Source organism: Apis laboriosa, unplaced genomic scaffold, assembly GCF_014066325.1.
Source record: "Apis laboriosa isolate Shangri-la unplaced genomic scaffold, ASM1406632v1 scaffold30_cov140, whole genome shotgun sequence".
NCBI lineage: Eukaryota > Metazoa > Arthropoda > Insecta > Hymenoptera > Apidae > Apis > Apis laboriosa.
In genome coordinates, this window is record NW_025222776.1 from 428,344 (window position 1) to 453,892 (window position 25,549).

Genomic DNA, 25,549 nt, shown 5'->3' on the forward strand with positions numbered 1-25,549 from the left:
ATCAATATTTTTATCAATTTGTGGTAGACAAATAAATAAATTTTATATAAATAATGATTTATGATATATATATATATATATATAAGAAAACTCATTTCAATAAATTAATACAAGTTATATTATTTATTTGTTTATTACGTAATGGATAGGAATGTAATAATAAAATGATATAAGTTAACATTTATAACATGTATATATATATATAATTATAACTAAATACATGTCATGCACATACAGTTGTTTTTACTACATATTTCAGATCCACTTATAGTTTACAATTTTTATTTTTTTTTGCGAATTCCCCATAAGCATTTTGAATAATCAAATTTTATTTAAAAATTATACTATTTAAAATATTTTTATAATAAATATATTGAATAAATTTTTAAATATAATTATAAAATGAAAATATATTTTTTATTTTTTGAATTATAATTATTTTTGTTTTGTAAATAAAAATGAAAATTAATTTATTTGAACATAGTATTAATTTATGATTAGTAAAAAACAATTAATATTATAATATTATTATTAATATTATAACAATATTATTAATTTTATGTATTTTATACTTATGGAGAACAAGAATTTCACTGATAATAAATGGAACGTCGTATTATAAATCAATACTTTAATCTTCTGCAGTGGATTGTGCTGCATCTAAAATAATTTCAAATGAAAATGGTTGGAAACCATATCCTAGTCCAGAATAAAATTTGCTTTGAAATTCGACCCTATGAAAAAAAAATTCAATTTTATAATAGTATATATTATTAAAAATGATTTATTTGATATTTTATTTTATTAAAATATATTCTAAAAGATTTCTTAAAGAAAAATTTTTTAAAATATAAAAAGATTAATTATTTACAAAAAAAAAAATAAATAAAAATAAAATACTATTAATTAGAAAAAATTATAATTTTTTTACATTAAATTTAATTTATTTTTTTAAATTGAATTTTAATATATATAATATTTAATATATTTATAAAATTGTTTAAAGCAAAATAATTTTTCAACATACCAATGAAGTCTAAGTGTATGTAAGAAAGCTGATAAACCTTCCATAAGAACTAGAATACCAACTGTTAAAACAGCCCAAAATGCAAACACAGCCCATAGAATAATACCACCTGCCCAGCCTTCTTGAGTTAATCCATTTCTCATAACCATATTCCATAATACTTCTGATAATTCTAATATAATTAATAATATCCAATAAAATATATTTATTATAATTTATATATAATTTGTATTATGTATAATTATAAATTATATAATTAATATTATATATGTAATTACATAAAATATTAATAATTATATAATTATATAAACATATTATTTTTAAACTTACGAGCATGGGCCAGAGATAAGGCCCATAAACGCAGATAAGATGCAGTATGAGATACACTGCCAAGAACATATTCAATAGTATGTATGCCCTGATGAATAAATACTTCAGCCATATCTTCCTCTTCTTCTTTGTGACCTCCTCCTTGAGGAACTCCATTTGGTGGTTGTATTGCATCAACAGCACCTTCTACATCTCCATTTTCTGTACCATGATTGTTTAACTAATGTAACAAAAAAAAAAAAAAAAAAGAACATTCAAGATTGTAATATTATTAATTCTTAATTTTCAAAATATACAAAAGTATTTTAAAATAGGAGAACATATAAAAGAACAAAAGATATTTTCAATATTTTAAACTATCAAATTGTGAAATATAATACGAAATTAAATCTAATATTTCCAAATTTTTAAATAAACAAATAAATATTTGTTAATAGAATTAATATTAATAATTATTCTTTTTCAGCAAATTCTATATATATGATATATATTTTTTTCTTTCAATTCATATCATATAAAAATTAACAATAATTTATTTTCTAAAATAATTTGCTATATCTAATTATGATAATTGAAGATTTATGTATGAATTATATATACATTTACGCAATGAATCAGATAAACTATTACAAACAGTTTTCTCTGAAATCAATTTTTTCTAGATATCAATTTGTGTATTAATTATAGAATTCTACTTAATAATAATAATAATAATAATAATAATAATAAGAATTAATATAAAATATATAAAAATATATAAAAATTTTTGAAAATATATAATTTATAAAAATAGATAATTCTATTTAATAATATTTTTGCATGTTTCTAATAATTTTAAATAAATTAGTTACCAAACTATAAATGCATTTCTCTATATAAATTATAATTTCGATTCATATTTTTATAAATATATCATATATATATATATATATATATATCATATATATATAAAAAAATTAATTAAAAAAATATATTTATATTGAATTTAAAATTTAACCTGATAATGTTGCTTTTTTCTATTGTTCATTAGCATAATAGGTTTTGCCAATAACATCCAAGGAATGCAAAGAACAGCAATAACTACTAGAAATGATTGGAATCCACTTTGTCCACCATACATCCAAGGTGAACAAGGTTTTGGCGCAGTTCCAGGTTTAAATAATACCATATTAATAAATGTAATTAATACTGATGGTGCACAAGAAGGACCATGTTCTGGATCTATTTCTACAAATAATATTATAAATGTTATTTTATTATAATATATATATCCTTTTTTTCTAAAAATTAAAATAAATGCCATATATTATATTATATTATAATAATAATTATTATTACTACATATTAATAATAATTAGTATTACATATAACATATTTTTGCATTAAATATAATAACTACTTACTATCGCTATCAGGGCCATATTTTATCCATTTAATAAACATAAGTAGTACCATATAAAGGAAAAGAAATACTAGAAAAATAATTTGAGGAATGAATTCACAAGTTATGTTAAGTTTTCTTTTGAAATACATATGATTCCATAATCCAATTACCACACCAAACAACATGTGTATGACTCCAAAAATTATAGATATTTTCATCTTATATGAGTTTAAAAAAATGATTTTATTTTCTGCTAATTGCCACACAGGATCCATTCCAATAGGATATGGAATTTGTAAATATTGTTCTTTATCACTAGGATTTAATTGCAACTCCTTATTTGAGTCTATTGTAGAGAAATTATAATTGATTCTCCAATATGATCCAAAAATATTTAACGATTTGGAAAATATATCGTTATATATAAGTCCAGTATACATTGAAAATAAACCCATTAGAAAAATAATATATCGACCACCAAAGAAGATATTCCAAATTTCGTTATCAGATTTTTTTGCAGCTAATGGTTTTTCTTTTAATACCATCCATCCACCAAAAAGAAACATAAGAAGGCCATGACCAGTATCTCCAAACATAACCGCAAATAAAAATGGAAATGTTATTATAGTATAAGGAGATGGATTCATTTCTCTGTAGGAAGCAACTCCATATGCATCTATTAAAGCTTGAAAACCTTTAGTAAATTTATTGGTCCGATTATAAGTAGGTGGATCTTCAAAAGTTACCATACGATTTAAAATTGGTGGCACAGAGCTCCCACTACGTTCCTAAAATATACATAACTTTGAAATTTTTAACTAAAAACAATTAAATAAAAATTATTAAAATGTACAAATAATTACAGTTCCACGACGTAATGCTAATTGTATTATTTCAATGTCTAATACAGGAACCCAACATTCAGCAATTAAACATTTTTGCGTAACATCCAAATTAAATAAATTTAAAGTATGATAAATTGCTTTAATTTTGCGAACTTTCACAAACCAATTTTTAATATTTTTTGCAGCAGCTACTAAAACACGATGTCGATGATCTTGAGTTTGTCCAAGAACCTAAGAGAAATTATAATAAGTAATTCCACTTATATATACATATAATAAATACAACATGAATATATATATATAAAACAGATTTATATAAATTTAAAAAAAATTTTTATTAAAAAAAAAAAAATAAATAAATAAAATTGAAAAGGACCTTTAATTTTTAAAACTAAAAGTTATTTGTTATTTAACCAATATTGATTGTTGTAATTATTAGCTATTTTAAATGAAATCTTTATTTTTTAATGTACAAATTTAAAAACATAATTAATTTTTTTAGGACGAAAGACTTAGATTTTATTTGTTGTAATCTAATAATTATAGAAAAAGAAAGCAAAAAAGAAAAAAAAAATAAAAAATAAAAGATCATTTAAAAAATATGTTTTATTATACAGAGTATTTAATTTTTCGACTTTATTAATATATTTTTTAAATATATATATATATATTACTTGTTTCAATCTTTGTTATACTTAAAATATAAAATAAATAAATATTTTTTTTCTTTGTTAAATTTCATATTTTTTTGTTAAAATTTTTGTTTAAGAATTCAAATATTTAACTATATTTTAAAATTAATATTTTTTATCTTATTATTATAATTGAAAAATTATGTTAATAATTGAAAATTTATTATATATATTATTATATATTATATTATAATGGAAAATATTATATATTATTATTATAATGGAAAATTGTATTATTAATTAAAATTATAAATGAATAAAAGTTTTCTATTGCTGTAGATATTTCATTTCTAAAAAATAATTTTATTATAAAAAAAATATAGAAACTGACTGTGTTCAGATCTTCAATTCGAGTCATAACACCCATAGCCATTTCACGGCGATCAGCAGGTGCTTCAGGACAAGGATATAAAGTTGCTCTAAATCCTTCACAAATCTTTTTAACTCGAGTTTTCAATTGATCTCCTTGGAAGAATATGATAAACACAGATTTGAAGACTTGATCTCCCTGAAAAAAATAACATATATAAAATATTAATATATTATATGTATAATATTTTAAAATATTATTTAAAAAAATTAATTTTGAAAATTTATTCGAATTTTTATTTACCGTTGAAGGATCTTCCAGAGGAGTTTCAATTTCTGCTTGACGCAGAAATACATTACCACGACATGCACGCCAAAGCATACGTTCAAATGCTGGAATACGTTCTCGTAGAATTACTCCTGCGACGAAACTATTTAAAGAATAATTTTAGTAAGATGCGTAAATTATGATAAATTATTAATGAATGAAATAAAGACATGACACCATAAATAAAATAAAACATGACACAACACATCAATATGTTGTGCATGTATAAAAATCTTAAATCACTTTAAATTTAACATGAATATAATAATAATAATATGCATCAATACAATTTGCATAAAAAATCATTTTTATTTATTTATAATATTATTTATTTATAATATTATATGTCGTCATATCGGGCAAATTGTATGAGTTTCCAAGATTAACATGTAAATTCTACATTATAGATACTAATACTTTCAACCTGTATCATTCAAATATTTTAATATTTTTATTAACAAGACATTTATTTAAAAATTCCTTTATTATTATTTAATTATATTATTATATTGAAAAATGATGATTCTTGTAGCCATGGTTTTTTTCTTAATATCATAAATATTATTTAATCGTCATATAAGTCTGCATATACAGTATAAATATATCATATATTTTATGTACCTACAATAAAATTCAATAAACATATCATAATAATATTAATAAGAATAAAAAAAATAATTAATGATGATAATAATGAAGAAAATAATAATAATAACTATTAATAACAATAACAATAGCAATTTCAATATTAAATAAATTAAATAAAAGATTTATATGTTTTAAATATCAAATGATATTTAGAAAATAAATAAAGAAAAAAAACTAAAAGTAAGCTTCATACCTGCAATGTTTAAAAACTTATATCATAAAACTTACTATTAAATTAAATTTTGATTAATTAAATTAAATCAGATCTTAAATATTGATATTTAAGATATATTTTATATAATTAATTATATAATTAAAATATATAAATATATTTAATATAATTAGATGTATGCGCAATTTTTTATAAAAAAATAAAACATTATGCATCTCAAATTCATCATGATTAGATTAAATTGTAAATTGTAGAATATGTATAATCATGATTCAAGAAAATGTATGTTTTATTTAAAAAAGGAATGAAAATTTATAATATTATAATATAATATTATATATATAATATAATATATTATTATATATATAATATAATATATATAATATAATATTATAATAACAAACAAAATTGCATTATTTTGAAGAATATAAAGCAATATAAATATTTCACATACAAAAATTTATTTAAAAATCGATTTAATCTCGAAATACATGAGACATTTTTTCAATTATTATATAACAAAAAAAAAATTCATTTATATCTATATATGCTCAGTAATCATTCATTTTTTTTTAATTATAATTAATTTTGAAAAATCAATGTTATTTACAGAATAATTGTAAGATTTAATATAAAAATTGATCAGCTCAACTTTTTGAAAAAAATAAATTTTTTATATAACTCTAACTCTGATAATATTCTATATTTGTGCAAAAATAGTTATCGAGATAATGTAATTTTAAGTGCAAAAACTAATTGTCCCTGAAGTTAATTTTTTCTTATCAATGCAGACAATAATTACAATTATTTTTTGATCGTTTTTTTTTCATTTATTTCAAATAATTTTCCTACTTATAATATATATAATTATATATAATATATAATATATATATTTATTATTAAACAAAAAAATTAAAATACAATTAAATATATAAATTTCTTTCCTAGTTTTAGATTCCATATTTTTATATTTTTATAAATAAAACAAATATTTTAAATATCTTTATTTGTTTTTTAATAATTTAATTGTTTTATTTTATTGATTTATTTATAATTTATATACAATATTGAACTTTTGTTATATTTTTTTTGTGTTATATTTTTTTTATGAGAGAGACAAAAAAATATTAATTTTAGTAATCATCATGTTAAATTTATGTGAAGGTTTTCTAGAATTATTTATTCATATGGATATCATATCACAGTATTCATCTATTAAAAACACACTTACACAAATGTTCAAACTCACCACAGAATTATTAAATAATAAAAATCTATAATAAAAATCTTTCAAAAACTATAAAATTTATCAATAAAAAAAAAAAAACTATAAAAAAAAACTATAAAATTATTATCAATAAGTAATTTTTGCACAATTCTGTAAATATTGAAAATACTGACGACTTTTTATAAGCATAATGTATAAAAATTATCAAATTTGTCTATTATATAATCTATATATTTATTTAAATATTTCTATTGCTTGTGAAATTATTAAAAAAATATTAAAGAAAATAATTGATACAAATATTTCTAAAAATTTGTCTTCTTTATTTCATAAATAGAGAACTATAAGTCATATAAATGAATCCAATGATTATAATTCTATATCAAGTGAAATTAAAAAAAAAAAATGTTTAAAGAAAATTTTTCATTTTTAATAAAAGTCATTCTATTGTGCAATTTTCTTAAAAATGGAATGACATAATTTTTAATACAATTATATTTGATTTTTAAATAGAATAAAAATTTTTAAATAGAATTCTGAAATAAAAAATCTTTTTTTTATATAAATTGATTGATTAAATAAAAAAAAATATATTATATAAAAAAAATTATTAATTATAAAATATTATATAAAAAAAAATTAAGTAAAATACAATAAGAAAAAATTACTTATAAAATATTTCAAATTGTGTACAACTTTGTTATTTTATGAAATTCATTTAATATTAAAAACAAACGTAATTGTATTTTGTAACTGTACTTATGATATCTTAATACAAAAATTATATCAAGATAATATTTATGTAATAATAAAGATTATTAAGTCGAACACAATTTTTTTTTCTAATTGTACTATGAACGCATACATAATATATAATTATATAATTATTACTTCTTATTTTTCTGAGAATCTGAACATATATATATATATATGATTAAAACATTAACTAAAAAAATTTACAATTAATGTATCGTTACTGCGCATATATAGGTATAATACAAACATTTTTCATTCATCTAAAGTCATATAAAGTCATTTTTTATATTCTTTTTTTTTCGTTAATTATATTAATTTATTTTTTTTTTTTTTTTTTGTATTTCCATTCATATTATAGAAAATAATCTTACAATTTTTTCTTACCAATAAATGTTATATTTTTTTTATGAGAGAGAGAAAAAAACATTAATTTTAGTAATCATCATGTTAAATTTATGTGAAGGTTTTCTAGAATTATTTATTCATATGGATATCATATCACAGCATTCATCTATTAAAAACACAATTACACAAATGCTCAAACTCACCACAGAATTATTAAATAATAAAAATCTATAATAAAAATCTTTCAAAAGCTATAAAATTATTATCAATAAGTAATTTTTGCACAATTCTGTAGATATTGAAAATACTGATCACTTTTTATAAGCATAATGTATAAAAATTATCAAATTTGTCTATTATATGACCTATATATTTATTTAAATATTTCTATTGCTTGTGAAATTATTAAAAAAATATTTAAATTTTTAATTATTAAAAAACTTATTATACATTAACAATAATGATATAAAAAATAAAAATAAAATAAAAATATTTGTCAAGATTTTAATTCCTTATAATTTGATATATTGCAAGTTAAAATGAATATAAAATAAAACATTTGTTTTATATTAATTAAAAAAAAAAAACTAAATTTTGATAAAAAAATAATTATATAATTTATATAATTTTCTTAAATACATACTTCATAAATTTTTTTGATATATATCATATTTTTATATATATATATTTATTTTTTTAAATAGTTTTTAAGTTTTAATTATTTACTGTTTTAACAATACATCAAAATATTATAATTTGTATTTATTTTCTATTTAACTTTTCTATTTTTAAAATGGAAAAAATTTAAATTGAAATTTAAATTAAAGTTTATTACAAGTATAATTATTTATTTATTATTTATTATTATTAATATTATTTATTTATTATTTATTATTCATTAATATTTATTATTAATTTTTACTGATAAACTAATACCACATGTATTATTATTATAATTAATAAATTTTTCAATACATAATTATTTTAATACTATTTTAATGATTTCCATTGTGAAATATTTTTGTACAATATTTTATTTCTATTCAATTTCATTATATTAATCATAATTTGCAATTTCAAAAGCAACAAAAATATTTATAATATTACATTTAGGATATGATATAATTATTTATTTCTGAATGAGATGGATGATACACTTGGGCAGATAGTGAGCCTGTATGTAAAAATAAATTGAAATTATAATAAGAAATATATATAAATATAATATAATAAAATATAATATAAGAAATAGAGATTTTGTTGGGACTATTTTTATAATTTTTGAAAAGATAGGATTTAAAGATCATCTTAGACATATTATTTTTCTAGATTTTACTTTATTATTTATATAATTACTTTATTATTTATATATATAACTCTTATTTATAAGAATTTTTTTTATTTAAATACATACGTAAATTTATGCAAAAATTTGTAATTGAAGATATCTTGAAGATATATATATTTTGAAATCAAAGAAAATATATGAAAAATATAAGTTTTGTAAAATAAAAAAGAAGTCTTGAAAATTTACAACATCATTCATAGAGCAAGATTTATACACATCAATTAGATGCATTTTAAAGAATTTCTTCAATAATACATGCAAAAATAAATTAATAAAATTATATATAAAAATTAATTTGATATTTTTAATAGTTTTTAAATTAAAGTTATTAATTATTTATGAAAAAATCATACAATTCTTTTTTTTTTAAATAAAAATCATTATTTTTAACAATCTTCTATCTTTCAGATAATTTTCGAATTTTCTAATGAAAAGAAAGATGATTGCTTTAATACGCAATAAAGATTGGATAAGTACTTGATGATGTAAATGATTGATAATCATCTTTATGACTGGAAAGATTCCCCTTAGTGCATAAGAAGATAATATTCAATCTCGATTTTCTTAAAAATAAAGACTTAAGAGACAAAATTTTATTCTATATTTTTTTTTCACATAGAATCATTTATTAATGATTAATTTGTATTCAATTGAGAATTAGCAAATTTTATTTGAAAAATTTTCAAACTTGATTTACTCGAAAACATCAAATAAAAAAATTTTATTTTTTCTTTTTTACTAATTAAAAAAAAAAAACTTCAAATATAATTCCAAATAATTACCAAAATAATTTTTCTTGGCGAAAAATGATGAAAATAAGAAAAAATAAATGAAAGAATAAATAAAAAAAAATAATAATGGGAAAAATAGAGATGAAAAAAAAAATATTTTAAATTTTTAATATATTTTTAAAACAAAGGAATTTTATTCAAATAATAAATGTTTTAATATATGTTCTATATCTCTATTTTTCCCAATCTTTTTAGATAGAAAATATTTGTTTAGCAATCCTGATCAAGATTAAATTCCAATACTACTATTTCATAAATGTATAGTTTGAATTATAGGCATTTGTCCAACGTTTATTATAATTAGTAATATAGTTATCAATGCTTTCTTGTAGCTTTTTCAATATTTGGAAATGCTTGTCAAATGATGTGAATGAAGATTTGAATAAATAATCAAATAAAGCTAAAAGTTAATTGTAATAAGTTAAGGAAATAAATTGCATTTTCTAATTCAAAGAAATACTTTTGTCTGTTTGCAAAATGTAGCCAAAAAGGCTTGTCGTATTTTATAAGCACTGAACAATATTTTCCTATCAAATTTATTATTCTTATGTTTAAAATCAAATAAATCATAATTTTTTTATATCAAAATGAATTATAAATATTTAAATCAGAATTATAAATTATTTAATGTAATAAGGCATTGAATTAATTTTTATATCTGATATGATTATTTATAAAATTTATTAGAGATTATATAATAGAAGAACATAATAAAATGAGCACTCAATAAATGATTAAATTTTATTTTTTTTATAAAATTAAATTGTTTATGAAAAGATTCTATATATCTTCAATTTATTTTTACATAGAATATTTTATAATAAGTGAGAATTATTTTAAAGACTGATTCAGTATTTAAAAAATTATGCTTACAAAGTATAATAAATTTTATCATATGATATTTCTAAAATATTTTTTTTTATGTTTATTAAATAATTATGATCTGAAAGAATATGAACATGAAAAAAGTTAAAAAGAAATATACGGTTTGGAATATTTCATCCATATAAATGAATCTTTGATCTTAATATGCTACTTCACAAAATTCTAATCATAGCTTAGATTAATATTGAAATTGATCAGTATAATATTGTCAGGTGATACTATTGTAGCCAAGATAGAAAGAAATCAAGATAGAAAACCTTGAGAATACAAAGAATCTATTCATTGAAAATAATCTTTTTATATTTTTTCTTGTTCATTTAATAATAAAATAATAATAATAATAATTAATATTATAATTAATCATTCGTTTAATTAGATAAAAAATGATTCAGTCTTTGTTTACAAAAAAAATTGCTGAATTTGTTGCTGAAATTTTTCATTTATTATTGCACATTCTCTATATAGAATGCATATTTTTGTTCCAAAGTGTACCATCTTTTTCAGATTTCATATATTCCTTGAACATGTAAATAGTTTTCTAAAATTTTAAATTTAATAAAAGTAATTAGAAAATATATTATAAAAATAGCGGTAAATATAAAACTTGATATAAATTGTTAAATTAATAATAAATTCTGTTGAATTTCGAAGGATACATAATAACATATGGGAAGGATTTACTAGATACGGAGTACATACCCCAATTGGACAGGACCAAGGGCAGTCTGGCGGGCGATATTATCATCACTAATCAATGCACGTGTCATGGACTCGGTAGGATTCAAGCCTGCGTGCTCTTGCTGACGACACAACAGACAAGACACAACCACATTAGCACACTAGACATCACTATAATGCTCCAACGCCATATTGTTGTTGCATAAGTTTCTTACGTTTTACACACATAGGAATAAGATTAAAGATATCTTTAACAATTCATATTTTATCAAATTTACTGGCTCCAAGATTACAAAAAAAAAAAAGAAAAAAAAAATTATATATTTTTTAATAAAAATTTTAGACAATTTTTTATTTTAATTTAATGCAATAGAAAATATGTTAAATACGAGATTTGATAATAAAGTTAGCAAATTCGTTGTGGTAAAATTACAATCAAAAATTACAGTCAAAATATTTCCTTTGAGAAATTGTTCATTTATATATTATTTATCTTCTAAAACAATTTTGAAAATGATTTTGTGAAATTAAATTTCAAAGTTTTTATTCTATTACTCTTGATGCCATTATATTGTTAAAAAATACCTTTTTTAACTTCTTTTGAAAGCAGTAAAAAATCATAGAAAGTTAGTAAAATCATAGAAGTTAATAAGGAAGATTTTCCAATAATTATTTTTTATTAGATATTATATTAATAAAATTGAGAGTAACATAAATAAATTTTCAAAATCATTTTCAAAATCATCTTAGGATAGAAGAATAAACAAGATACATGTTAGTTAATATATTTTTCAAGAAAAGTATGTACTTAAATGTGATCAGAATGTTATTTAGCAAGATACATAATACATAATTTAATGTATAAGTTTTATTGTCAGATCTCATAAAGAATTAAAAAAATATTGTAATATAAATGGATATTGAATATATATATAAAATAATTATAAATTTATAATTATTTTTTTGATCCTATATTTCTTAAATAAAAAATACGGGATAACATAGATATGATATGAAAAGCAGTGCACAATATGAAATACAATTAAAGAATATAATGATTGATGTTATAATATATACTATGGCAAAAGAAGAAAATCATTCTTAAAATTGAAAACAAATTTTAATTATTATCCCATATTGTTTTAATTATTTTAATTACTAAAAAAAATTTTCCCATATATCACTCATGTTAATTATAATTATAACTTTTACGTTAATTTAATTTTACGTAAATTTATTTTTCTATTTTTAAAGTACAATAGCAGTACAGTATAATAGTGGATACCAGTAAATTACATAATAAATTCTAATATGATAGAATTAATGGAACTATTTTTAAGCTTCTAAAGATATCTTAAATCGATCATATTTTTAACTAAATATAAATTACTATACAGTGTTATATTATAATATATTGAAGTTAATATGAATTATGCTAAATATCAATTATTAATTCACCATTAATACAAAATGACCTTGTTAATTCAATAAATTTTTTATTATCATCAAATCCTGAGAATTGGAACTAGAAAAATGTTTAATAAATAATAAAATAATATTTGTTTCTTTCAAATACTGATTATGATTGATATATAATAATCATTTTATAATGATTCTATTTTATTACCTTTTTTATTATCTCAATGAAACATTTTTAAAATTTTTTTTTATAAATTTTATTATTCTCGTATGTTTAGAATATTTTTGAGAATTATTGAAAGAAAAAAAAGATTTATCTATGATAATTAAAAATTTTCTTAAGAATTATTTATATTTATCATATCATTTTGTTTCTTTTTAAATAATAATAATAATAATCATTATCATTGATTAAAAAAATGGTTATAATATATCTAATTCTGTGTCCTATCTTGAATTAATATATTATACATTCTTAAAAAATTCAGATAATGATAAAAATTCAAAAATGAAAAACAAAAGAAACAAAACTTATAAAAAAATGTTATATAATTTTATATATAATCTAAGAAAATATTTACATTATAAAGAATATTAAGAAATTCTAATATAATCTTCTAAAGAAATTTTTTTTCAAAAATTATTTATATAAATCTGTTATTTTTTTATGATTTAAAAACAAATAAGTAACAAAGTGATAATAATTAATTTCGATAAAATCTTAGATTATTATAATTTTTTAAAAAAAGATTTATTATATATCTTTTTTTATCGACAAGTATTTGCATGAAAATTATTCTTAAAAATAAAAAATTATTAAAAATAGTTTATATAAACATTTTTTATTTTTGAATAATAAAATTATAATTATGTAATCAAATATAAAAAAATTCATTTATTGAAATAATATATTACAGATTAGATAAATATTTAACAAAAGAAATTAACAAAAGTGTAATTTTAAATTTCTAATATAATAATATATTATAATATATTATAATAATAGAAAATTTTATCAAAATTTATTATTACTTTGGAATGTATCTCTATCAAGAATATCATTGAAAAATAATGATATATACATTATTATTTCATTCAAAATCATGACATAATTATACTTTTATAAGAAACATCATAAAATATTAAAAGTTTATTAGTGCAAATTAAATAAATTTATATTTCATTGAATTCATTGAAAATTCATATTAAGATTGCTTTTATTCGATATTGAATTAACCAGGTCGTAGAGTATATATATATGAAAAAAAGATAAGGAGAAAGAGAAGAAAAAAAATTTGAAGTATATGGCAATTTCTACTTAATAGATTATTTGAAGATTATTTCAGTTATAGTTATTATCTACTTTTTACTTTTATTTAAATAATATTAGATTGCGTACTGTTTAATTAAATACAGTATTTTTATTTGTTCTTCAAAAATCATCTATAAATTTAATTTAATTATTTTGTTGAAAGATACACATTATATACATATTGCATATGTATATATATATATATATATAATGTATAATATATCTTAAAATTATACAAATCAACTCATTTTTGTTTAGATTTATTATATAAAAATATATATGTATATAAGTATAATTAAATAAACAAAATTAAAAGAAATGAATATAGAAATTAGTAGAATTAATAAAATTTTTGCAATGTAGGAAAGAAAAACAAAGAATTTAAATGTAACATATACAAATGGATATAAATTAATTAAAAACTTCGAAAATGAAGTATGCTAAAAATCTCTTCAAAATACGTAATCATATATTCTTATTTCGTTTTAATATATTTTTTTATCAAAATAAATTTTCATCTTTTCAAATTTTAATCTATTAAATAAAATATTTTTCATATATAAAATAATAAAAACTAAAATGAACCGACTTGTATATTTTCCACTTATTTTTTAATTTAAAATGACAAATTGAACAAAAAATTTGTATAGAAAATATAAAATAAATTTTATGACTATATAAGTACAATGGTTTTTCCTATTTTAATTTGATAAAAAAAGCTTTTGTCAGCTGTTAAATGGTATTAAATTTTGAAACAATAAAAATCAGTTCAAAACATGCAGAAAAGAAAGCTTATCACAAACCCACTTACCAATTATTAGCTTACCCATTCAATATTGCCCATATATACATATAATACATAATAAGCAAATATACAGTAGTGTTCACAAATGACCAAGTATAAATTTAAAGATAAATTCATATTATAAAGTGATCTGAATTATGAAATGAGATTGTTTATAAGTAATAGATTAATAGATTAAAGCATTCGTAAAAATGCTTTTCATGAAATTTTTTTTTTTAAAATTATACAAATATAAATAAAAAAGAAAAGTAGAAAAGAAAAGTTTTTTATTATTTTAAAATTTGAAATTTTGTTTTTGAGATTTAGATAACTTCAAATTTTTATATATAATATTTAAATAGATATTCAGAAGATAAATGGAGAATTCAAAAATTAAAGAGTGTAAGCCATATTCTCCTTATTTAAATTTTCAGTTATTAAATTAATTAAAGTTATTATTAAAGTACTGAAATATTTAGAATATTATTTGATTAATTTACCAATTGAAAATTTAAATAATAAAGAGATTTTCAGAAAACGACTTATACTAATTGGTATATTAACTCTTTAAATAGTGTATTTTAACAAACATTCAAAATATTTTTAAAAATTTTTTACGAATATTTTATGAATTATTTTTTTTATTTTTAAATTATAAAATATTATTAAATGTATTAATATTGCATGGTTTAATTAAATGGATAAATGCTTTTTATATTACTATTCAAATTTACAAATCTAATTTAAATACATTTACATATATTTAATTATTAAATTTAAATTTTAAATACTTAAAATAAACATTACATTAATTACATCATATATAGCTTTAATATATAATTATAATGTAATTTATTTTAATTTAATAAATGAAAGTCAAAGATAAAGATTAAAAAATTCAATAAAAATAAATGAAAATTAATTATATATACCAAAAAATATTTAAGCAAAATATTTAAAGAGCAATGTATACATACAAAACATATACATATATGTACATGGGGAAAAAAGCGATTATTTAAAATAGTATACATGCTATGTCATAAAAATATAAAGATCATAAAACATGCCAAAAATAGAATAATATATACATCAATATATAAATACACTATATATTTTATTTCTAAAAGCTTATTGTTACAATGGGAATTAATGGAACATAATACATAGAACATAATACATAATGTATAAGATATAAAGCTTAAGAATTAAATATATAAAATATGCAAAACATTATTATTAGAATTAAAATTTATAAAATAAAGTATCTAAAACATATTACATTTTATGGAATATTTTTTTGTTATTAAAAAAAATTAATTTAAGCAGATAAAATATTTTTATATTCACGAAATCCTAAATACATATTATAATTTTGTATGCGTAATATTGTTATAACTTTCATACTACAACGTACCGAATGTAAAAATCATAAAAATATTTTAATATTTAGTACAGAAATTTTGTATAAATATAATATGTATGTTATATACAAAATTTTTTAAAATATCACTAAGATAATAAACAATTACAATTATGAAATAACATATAATGATTTAATAAATATTAATGTTTATTGATACATAATTATATACTTCTGTGATCTTCACAAAGTGATTAAATTACAAATTTTTTAATTTTATAATTTTTATGTGTGTATATGCTTTAGAAATTAAGATTTTTGAAACTTTACAAATCTCATAATGGTCATTGATAATTCTATCTATTTAATTTATTTGCAATGTTAATAAAATTTTTAAAAATTTTGCACAAATATTATATTGATACAATTTTTCTTTCTGAAAAATATTTCAAACATTTTTATAATTCATTGTAATTCATTGTACGTGTTAATGCATATTGTCTTTGTTTAAATAACTATTTATCACGAATTTTATTAGATTTATTAATTATGATATTTTTAAAAATGTTAATGTTTATAAAAGCCAAAAAAATGATAAATAAGTAATGAAACAAAGGATTTTAAATAATCATTTAATTTGAAACTAAAAATTTGAATGTATCCATATACCTCACTCTTCTGTATAATAAAATGGTTATAAATATATATTATGTAGACATTAGTATTTATTAAAAAAAAAATATTTCAAAGCAAAATTAGTAATTTGCTTTGTATTGATCAAATCCCAATTCCAAATCATCCGAGTTTAAAAGATTAAAATATTTGATAATCAGTTATATATGACTCACCTTAATTTTTTCCCAACAATAATAGCTGTAATTTATTGCAACGTTTAAATGCTGTTACAAATCAAATTCTTTTGATTTTAATTAGTTGTATTTTGAAAGCGAAGTCTTAATTAAATTAGAAACAAAGATTTTCCGATTTTTGCGTATATGCGCACATAAGCGCATGTATTTGTACATACCCATGGCCACATTATCATCATTATTGTTATTTACATTAAAGCTAAATAAATAGTGAATGAACAAATTAACATATATTATTTCAACATTACTACTATAATATAATATTTCGATACAGTTTGAATGTATTTAAACAATTTTTAATTATGTTATGTGTAAACAACGTCAAACTGTATCAACTGTTATAGTGTATAAAAACTTTTTTAATGACTATTTCAATAACAATATAACACACATTTTAGAATTAAGAATTTTTATTAAACAATTGATAAATGATCGATAAGTGAATGTTATATAATTACAAAGCAAACAGTCACATTTGTCTTTGAAATCGTTAAAGCAATAATTTTTCATGATTTCATTCATGATTATTTTTCTTATACATTGTATGAAAATAAAAGAATATTGCGATAATAAAACATGAAAATAACAAGTGGAAAAATTAAATAACATTTAAAATAAAGTATATACTTATAATAATAGATATATTTCAAACACACACACACACACATATATATATATATATACATGTATATATATATATATATATATATATTTAAGTGAAAATTAATTATATATATATATAGAAATTATATGGCTAATGTCACATATATATATTATATATATCATATATTCTTTGTGATTAGATTTGTACCAAAATTATTAATAAAATTAATAGAAACTGTATTAAATTATAAATCAACAATTTTTATGATTTATATATAAAAATAAGATTTTCTATTGCTTTTACGAAATTCCTAAATTTTTCACTATTTCAATGAAATTTTGTTAGCTTATAGAACTTGCCAAATAAATTTTATAAATAATTAATGATTTTAGAAGTTTAGTAGTAGAAATAGAATATTAATAATTTAAATTAAAACCTATATTCCTATTCTTATAATATATGATTATTTAATATGATTATTTTTTCAAATTTTTTATTTTATAATGTTAATAATGCAATGGTGATGATAAATCATTTATAAATTCTATGTTTCAATATTTGTTTTTCAAATAAAAATCTCATTATGTAATGAATCATGACATCAAGTTTCTTTTTATTATTTTCTCTATAATATATTTGAATGATTCTCAATTAATGAAATTAACAAAAAAATCAATTAACAAAAAAAATATAAAAGTTTTTAATGATTTATTCAATTTTAAATATCTTTTTTTTTTTTGCTTATTTTTTTTTTTATTTTTCTAGCATATTTTATTGATCTCAGAAAATTTATTATATTTTTTATAATTTTTAAAATATTTTTTTGGATATAAAGAAATAAAGAAATATATAAAGAAAGAAAGAGAAAAATTCTTCATGTTTATATTATCTTCTGTTATTTAAAAAAAAAATCAAATTTTAAAATTGTCAATAAATAAAGTAATTGATCAGTATAATTAAATTTTAAAACATATCTTTCTAAAATCATATTAATTTATTTATAAAAGATCATATTATATAAAATCGATAAACAAATTTTGTTTCCTTTTTCCATAATTTTGAGTTAAAAAAATAAAATCGTAGTCATATCTCAGTAATATCAAATATTACATCAATTACTCAATATAAATGAAGTAATTTTAATTCTTTAAATTAGATATTCTTCAATATAAAGAATATTAGTGTAGATGTGCTCTTTTTACATTTTTTCCAATTCCTTCATGTATGTTATAGCTAAGTAAAGTTTAATTAAAAAATAAGAAATTATTTTCGCAGATATATTTACAATTTTATAAATAGTATGTTAATTTGCAAGATTTACATTAAAAACACGTAAAATTACAAATGTATATATATACACACATTATATATAAACAAGTGCATCCTAATATATATAAGTTGATTCCCTGAAATTAAACCCTGAATTTTTATTATTTTTTATTACTTAATTACTTCTACTTTTTCAATTAAAAAAATATTCGAATATAATTTAAAAAACTTAAATATTCCTTCTTTTTTCTGAATTTCCGTAAAAAATATATTCTTTGAAAATGTTAAAAAATTTTACGTGATAGCAAATAAATAATGCTATATGTAAGTAAATATTAAATTAAAATTATTCATTAATTTTTCAAATCTTTTAGAATGACGAAAAACAAAAAAAATCTTATAATATGTTTTTAATTTGTACAATAATAATTTTATGTATTATGAAGATATCATAAATTACATTTTTCTGCGATACAATTTGTACAAATATACAAATATATTTTTAAGAAAGAAGAATTGTTACATTATTATAAATAAATCCTTTAATACATTTTTATCTTTTTTTCTTTCTCTCTCTCTTTCTTTTTCTTATTTATGAGATATACCTATATTTTATATTAAATATTGACAGATTATGAATCTAAAATATGATTTTGATTATAATCATTAAATAATCAAATATGTATATTAATTACTTAAAAAATGATTGAAAATTTAATATAAAATTTCTTTTAAGAACAATGCTCTCTTTAGTCATTCTTATTGAAAACTTTTATTGATCGTAATTCCATCATAATTTCTAAATTAAATAACTTTTTTAAATCATTTGAATATAATAATATTGTCGATGACAGAGTTTTATATGCTATCAAAATCTTATTGATAGATTTTAATATCTTACTATAAATATATTTCATTGAACTAACAATCTTTTAAATCTAATTTTTTTTAACTTAATAAATATTTTAGCGACTGCAATATTAGTGCTCTTTTTTGAGCTAAAGGATTTTAGGTAACTACAAAAAAAAAAAAAAAAAGAAAAAAAAAACATTGAGCAAAACAGATTTGCAAATGCAAATAACGGTTGATAACAGCTTGCCTGAGGGGATTCCTATAGTGTGCTCCTATGGCGTCTGTCGTAGTGTACAGGTGCTGTAACCACAGAACACACTGACGCATCATGCCTTCTACTTAAATCTATATTTGTACATAGCCTAATAGCACAAAAAACATTTATCAGAAGCTCTGCAATTTTTGCAGATTATGGATTAATAAATCCTATTTTAAAATGTATGTACAAAAATGTTTCTATAGATTTAATACTTTATATTATATTCTCCTTCTTTTACTGTAAAAAAAATATTTGAAGAAGTTTATAAGAATTTTATAAGTAAATCTATAAAACATTTACATATATGTTGTACAAATATGATTTTTAGTCACCGGTCTAAAATGTAGAACGTAAAGATTTCTTTCCATGATTATCACATATATATTCAATGACATATTCTAAATGATATATATATGTATATGTATATATCTTAATACATTGAAAAATTATCACATTCAGAAAAATCATTATATTTATAAAATTTAAATTTGTACAAGAATTTTAACATACTAGTTTATACTTGATTTTCATAAAAGTCAGTATTGTAATTATATTTTTGTTTTTATATTCATAATTGTAATATCTAATAATATATCATTTACATGTTTTCAAAGTAATAAGATAGAGAAAAAATTATTAGAATATTATAAGATAAATATATAAAAGAGATAAAAATGAATTATAAGTCATAATGTTTTTCATTTTATATGTCAAAAGAATATTTATGAATCATTACGCTCTATATTATTTGAATTTGCACCACATTTAATTACCCGAGCTTGAGAGCCTGGCCGCCAGCGCGGAGGCCCTCTTCACCCAAGAGAGTGACTTGCTCTTCCTCACGGCTGGGGTCTGCCATCTGCGACACGACACCTCCATGCTCAGCCTGGCAACAGACACATGTCACCTCTCTTTTGCCCTATCTCCCCCATTTTTTCATTATTCACCGATTTAAATTCGGGCGATGATTGTAAAATTTCGTAGAGAGGATAAGAAGCGGATTAATATAATATTATGACTCTGATTTCAATAATTAAAAAATTATAAAAATAAAATAATAAATAGAATATGTATACAAAAAAATAAAAAAAAAAAGATACATGCATATAAGATAAATGCACATAATAATTCATTCATAATCAATAATATTCAATACTTTTTAAATATTTTTTTTTATATATATTATATATAATACAGGATGTCAAAAAAAATCGTATAAATAATATAAATCATTTTTTTAAAAAAGTATATAATATTTATGAAATATTTAAAATGAAAAAGTAAAAAAGTTTGTTATTTTATATGTTAAAACTAACACTTCAAGAATTATAAATTCTAATAGAATTCTTTTTGATTAAATAATATAATATAATTGGAATTAATATGTATATTTATAGTTATGATTATAATATGCAAATGTTTTAATATTTTTTTATTTAGATAAAGATATTTATATTTTTTATAATTTTTTATATTTTTTTAATTTTTATTTTTATAATTCAGAAAGTATTAGTTTTATTATACTATCGGTTATTGATTGTGTACAGTGTATATGTATTCTTTTTTGATATTCTGTATTAAATATAATATATGTATTTTCTATGTTTGTAATTTATTATAGTGTAATTTATTATATTGTAGTGTACGTACAGATTTTATAATGAAAGATTAGATTAAAGAATAGATATAGATTAAAGAATTCATATATATGAATTCAGTGGATTCATATATACAAACAAACACTTACCATACGAATATAATATACAATATTAATATATTCGCGAATTATTTTTAGAAGCTATCGATTTTAGAAGTCAAAATAAACACAAAAGTTAATATATAAAAATGTCAATTGAGGCTTATTTATTAAAAATTATATTTATCAATTTAATTTTTTTATTAGATAAACTATAGATACACAACGATTTCAGTTTGTGTGCTTCTAGCTTCATCTAATTTCAATAATTTATAATTTAATAAATAACTCTCAATTGATTTTTTTAGATATTGTATTTTTTTTGGTTTTTAGAATCAACTTTTTAAAGATATTTTACGAATATATTAACATTAACATCTTGTATATATGTTATATGTATACAAATTACAAATGTTTAAGAAATCTGGTAAATAAATCTACAAACTAAAATAAAATGAAAATTAGAAATAAAAAAAATTATATTTTCAGCTTTGTTTTTTTAATTATTGCCAATTATAAATTTATGAAAATATTTTTAAGCATAAATAAACTTTATTAAATTTATAAAAGTTTTTTATGACAAGTATTTAAATATTTTCGTGAACTATTAATAATTTATAAGAATAATATGAGAAATATATAAAAAATAATTTGAATGAATTAAGAAGTAAATGAGTTAAATATAATTAATTATATTTTTTTATTATTCTTTCTATTTTGTTTTTTCTTTTCTATTCTTTGCTCTTCGTTAAGTTTACTTAAACTTATAAATTTTTGTTTTCATAAGATCATTCTATTTTCATTTTTTAAAAAAATATTCTTTTTTTTTTATTTTGTTTTCGATAAAAATCATTAAAAATATTTTTAATTTTTAAAATAAAAGAAAATAAAAAGAAAAATATGAATAAATATTTGAGATTAGAGAAAGATTATTAGCACTTATGATTAATAGAGATTATAATATTATAAAGATGAATTCTGAAGATTAGAAAAAATTATACTTTTTAAGAATTAAAATGATTAAGAATTAAATATGAAAAGAATGTTAATATATCAATAATATTAATCATAACTTAATCAAGAATTCTAAAATTCTCTTAAATATTCTCTTGATTACTCTCTTAATTCTCTTAAGTATTTTTTTGATTACTTTTTTAATTTTCTTAAGTATCAATATTATTAAATATTTAAAAAAAATAAAGAATTTCAATTCTTTGAGAAAAAAAAATTTAATTTTGAAACTTAATACTGTACGTGCACTTACAATATACATTTGTATATGTATGTAAATAAATAATGAAGTATACATGTACATGTATATGATAATAAAAAAATGATAATATGTATTTATGTATATTACATGAATTTTTTCTCCAATTTTACAACTGTTTTAGTACATAAAAAAGTAAAGTTTTACGAGTAAGTTATATTCAAATTTCAAAAATATTATATTTTCATTTTATTACTTAAATTTTTCAGATTAGAAAAAAATTATATTTTTATAAAATGTAACAATAAAAAGATCATTTTTAGCGATTGAAATAAAAAGAATGGTAATTTAGAAAAATAACTGCATATAAGTGTAATTAGATATTATATTAAATTTTGATCAATATGTAAATTGCAATTAATTGAAATTTAATATTATTTAATATTTGAAGAAAAATTATTAAACAAATTGTTTATTTAAAAAAAATAAATAAATCAATATGTTTTTAAAAGCATAAAATTTTGTTAATTATTATTTTTATATATTCATGTGTTTATATTATATATTAAGATATCCCATAAGTTTCTTTCTTTTTTTGATATGAAATGAATATATGATATTTGTTATTTAAGCTTAATTTATTGTATTATATATGAACTGTTCTGCTCTATCACCTTCTTCCATCTCTCAGGAAGCCTCATTATTCCCTTTTTTCAAAATTGTTGGGATTTATTTGCAAAATATTGCTCGAAGTGCCTTTTTCTTTCGTTTACGGATTGGAATCGTTTATCATGGAGAGAATTTTTTTAATAAGAGGAACAAGTAATAATCGAATAGAGCAAGAAACTTATAAGACATCCTAATAGCTTAATAAAATATGTTTTATACACATTACTTTGTTTAAAAAAAAATTCATATTTAACAATTTAGATAATACATATACATACACGCATTTCATATTGTAAAAAAAATAAGTAAATAATATATGCAAAAAAGGTTCAATATCTGAAATTAGATTTAAAATAATAAATTATTGTTTTTTTTATATCATAAAAATAAAAAGAAAATATATTTTAACTATAACAATTACAAAAATTTCAAATTAGTATAAATCTCATATAAGTATAGTTTTAATATAAAATTTAATTTAATCAAATTCATTAAAATGTAATATAATATTTTTAAATAATAAAATAATATAAGGCATCATATCATAAATATGTCAATTTGTTACATTAATAAAAATTGAATGATTTTTATTATTTATAAAACAAATATAATAATTTAAGCTTCTTTATACAATTGAGATTATAAATTTTCAAGCATGATTCTCAAACTACACATATATAATTTTAAATGCTTGCAATCTATAAACATTTAAACTAAAAAGATTCACAAATTAAAATAAATATATTTGTATAAATATAATTGTTTCTTATGCAAAATATTTTATTAGAAATCAATAAAATTGAAATATAATGACAAAAATATGAATGACTATGTATAAAGAAATCATTTCAACTTTCTTATAGAATGATTAAACATAAACATTTTTAGCGATTTTTCAACCCTATTAAATAATTTATCAAAAACTACTATATTGAAAGAAAAATTTGATTACTAGATTTATAGCTTTAAATTAAATTAAAATTTTTTAAAAGGATTTTCAATCATAGAATTTTTTTATGAGTATTATTTTTTTTTAAATTACGATACAAACGATTAGAAATAAATAACAATTTTTAATTATATTCCAAATGAAATGCTACAAAATTTCATTTTGTCTCATATTATAATATATATAATTTAAATAAAATAAAATATATTTTAATCCTTTGCGGACTTGATAGTTTAATGCTGAAAAAATAATACATATTAAAAAAAAAAAGTTAAAAAATATAAATTTTATTTTAGGAATAGTATGAATATATTATATAAATATATTTTATAACATTTTTTTTTGTTATAATATTCTAATTATAAAACAAATAAAAAAAAATTACTTAAGTCTATATACAAAAATAAGTAAAAAATAAGAATAAAATCTCTTCATATGCATTTTTAAGTAAATAAATCAAAATTAAAATTTGTCGAATACATGTGAATTTGATTTATGAAATTATCGACTAAATACGAGTAAATAATT

At 18.1% G+C, this 25,549-nt stretch overlaps 1 protein-coding gene across 4 annotated transcripts in view; it reads right to left on the bottom strand.

Annotated features, from left to right (window-relative positions):
• Positions 1–450: 450 nt before the first annotated feature.
• The window catches only part of LOC122714442 (V-type proton ATPase 116 kDa subunit a1), a 36,414-nt gene continuing 11,315 nt past the window's right edge, over positions 451–25,549 (bottom strand). Inside the window, exons 3-11 of one of the 4 annotated variants that reach the window (XM_043935767.1) lie at positions 11,788–11,888; positions 4,892–5,018; positions 4,610–4,786; positions 3,605–3,817; positions 2,761–3,529; positions 2,355–2,584; positions 1,358–1,577; positions 1,028–1,199; positions 451–734 (exon numbers count right to left, since the gene is read on the bottom strand). In XM_043935767.1, coding sequence (XP_043791702.1) covers positions 632–734; positions 1,028–1,199; positions 1,358–1,577; positions 2,355–2,584; positions 2,761–3,529; positions 3,605–3,817; positions 4,610–4,786; positions 4,892–5,018; positions 11,788–11,888 — 2,112 coding nt within the window. In that variant the 3' untranslated portion in view covers positions 451–631. Of the gene's footprint in view, positions 735–1,027; positions 1,200–1,357; positions 1,578–2,354; positions 2,585–2,760; positions 3,530–3,604; positions 3,818–4,609; positions 4,787–4,891; positions 5,019–11,787; positions 11,889–20,485; positions 20,539–21,270; positions 21,384–25,549 lie in introns of all 4 variants that reach the window. The other 3 variants (XM_043935769.1, XM_043935768.1, XM_043935766.1) reach the window with 3 other exon arrangements.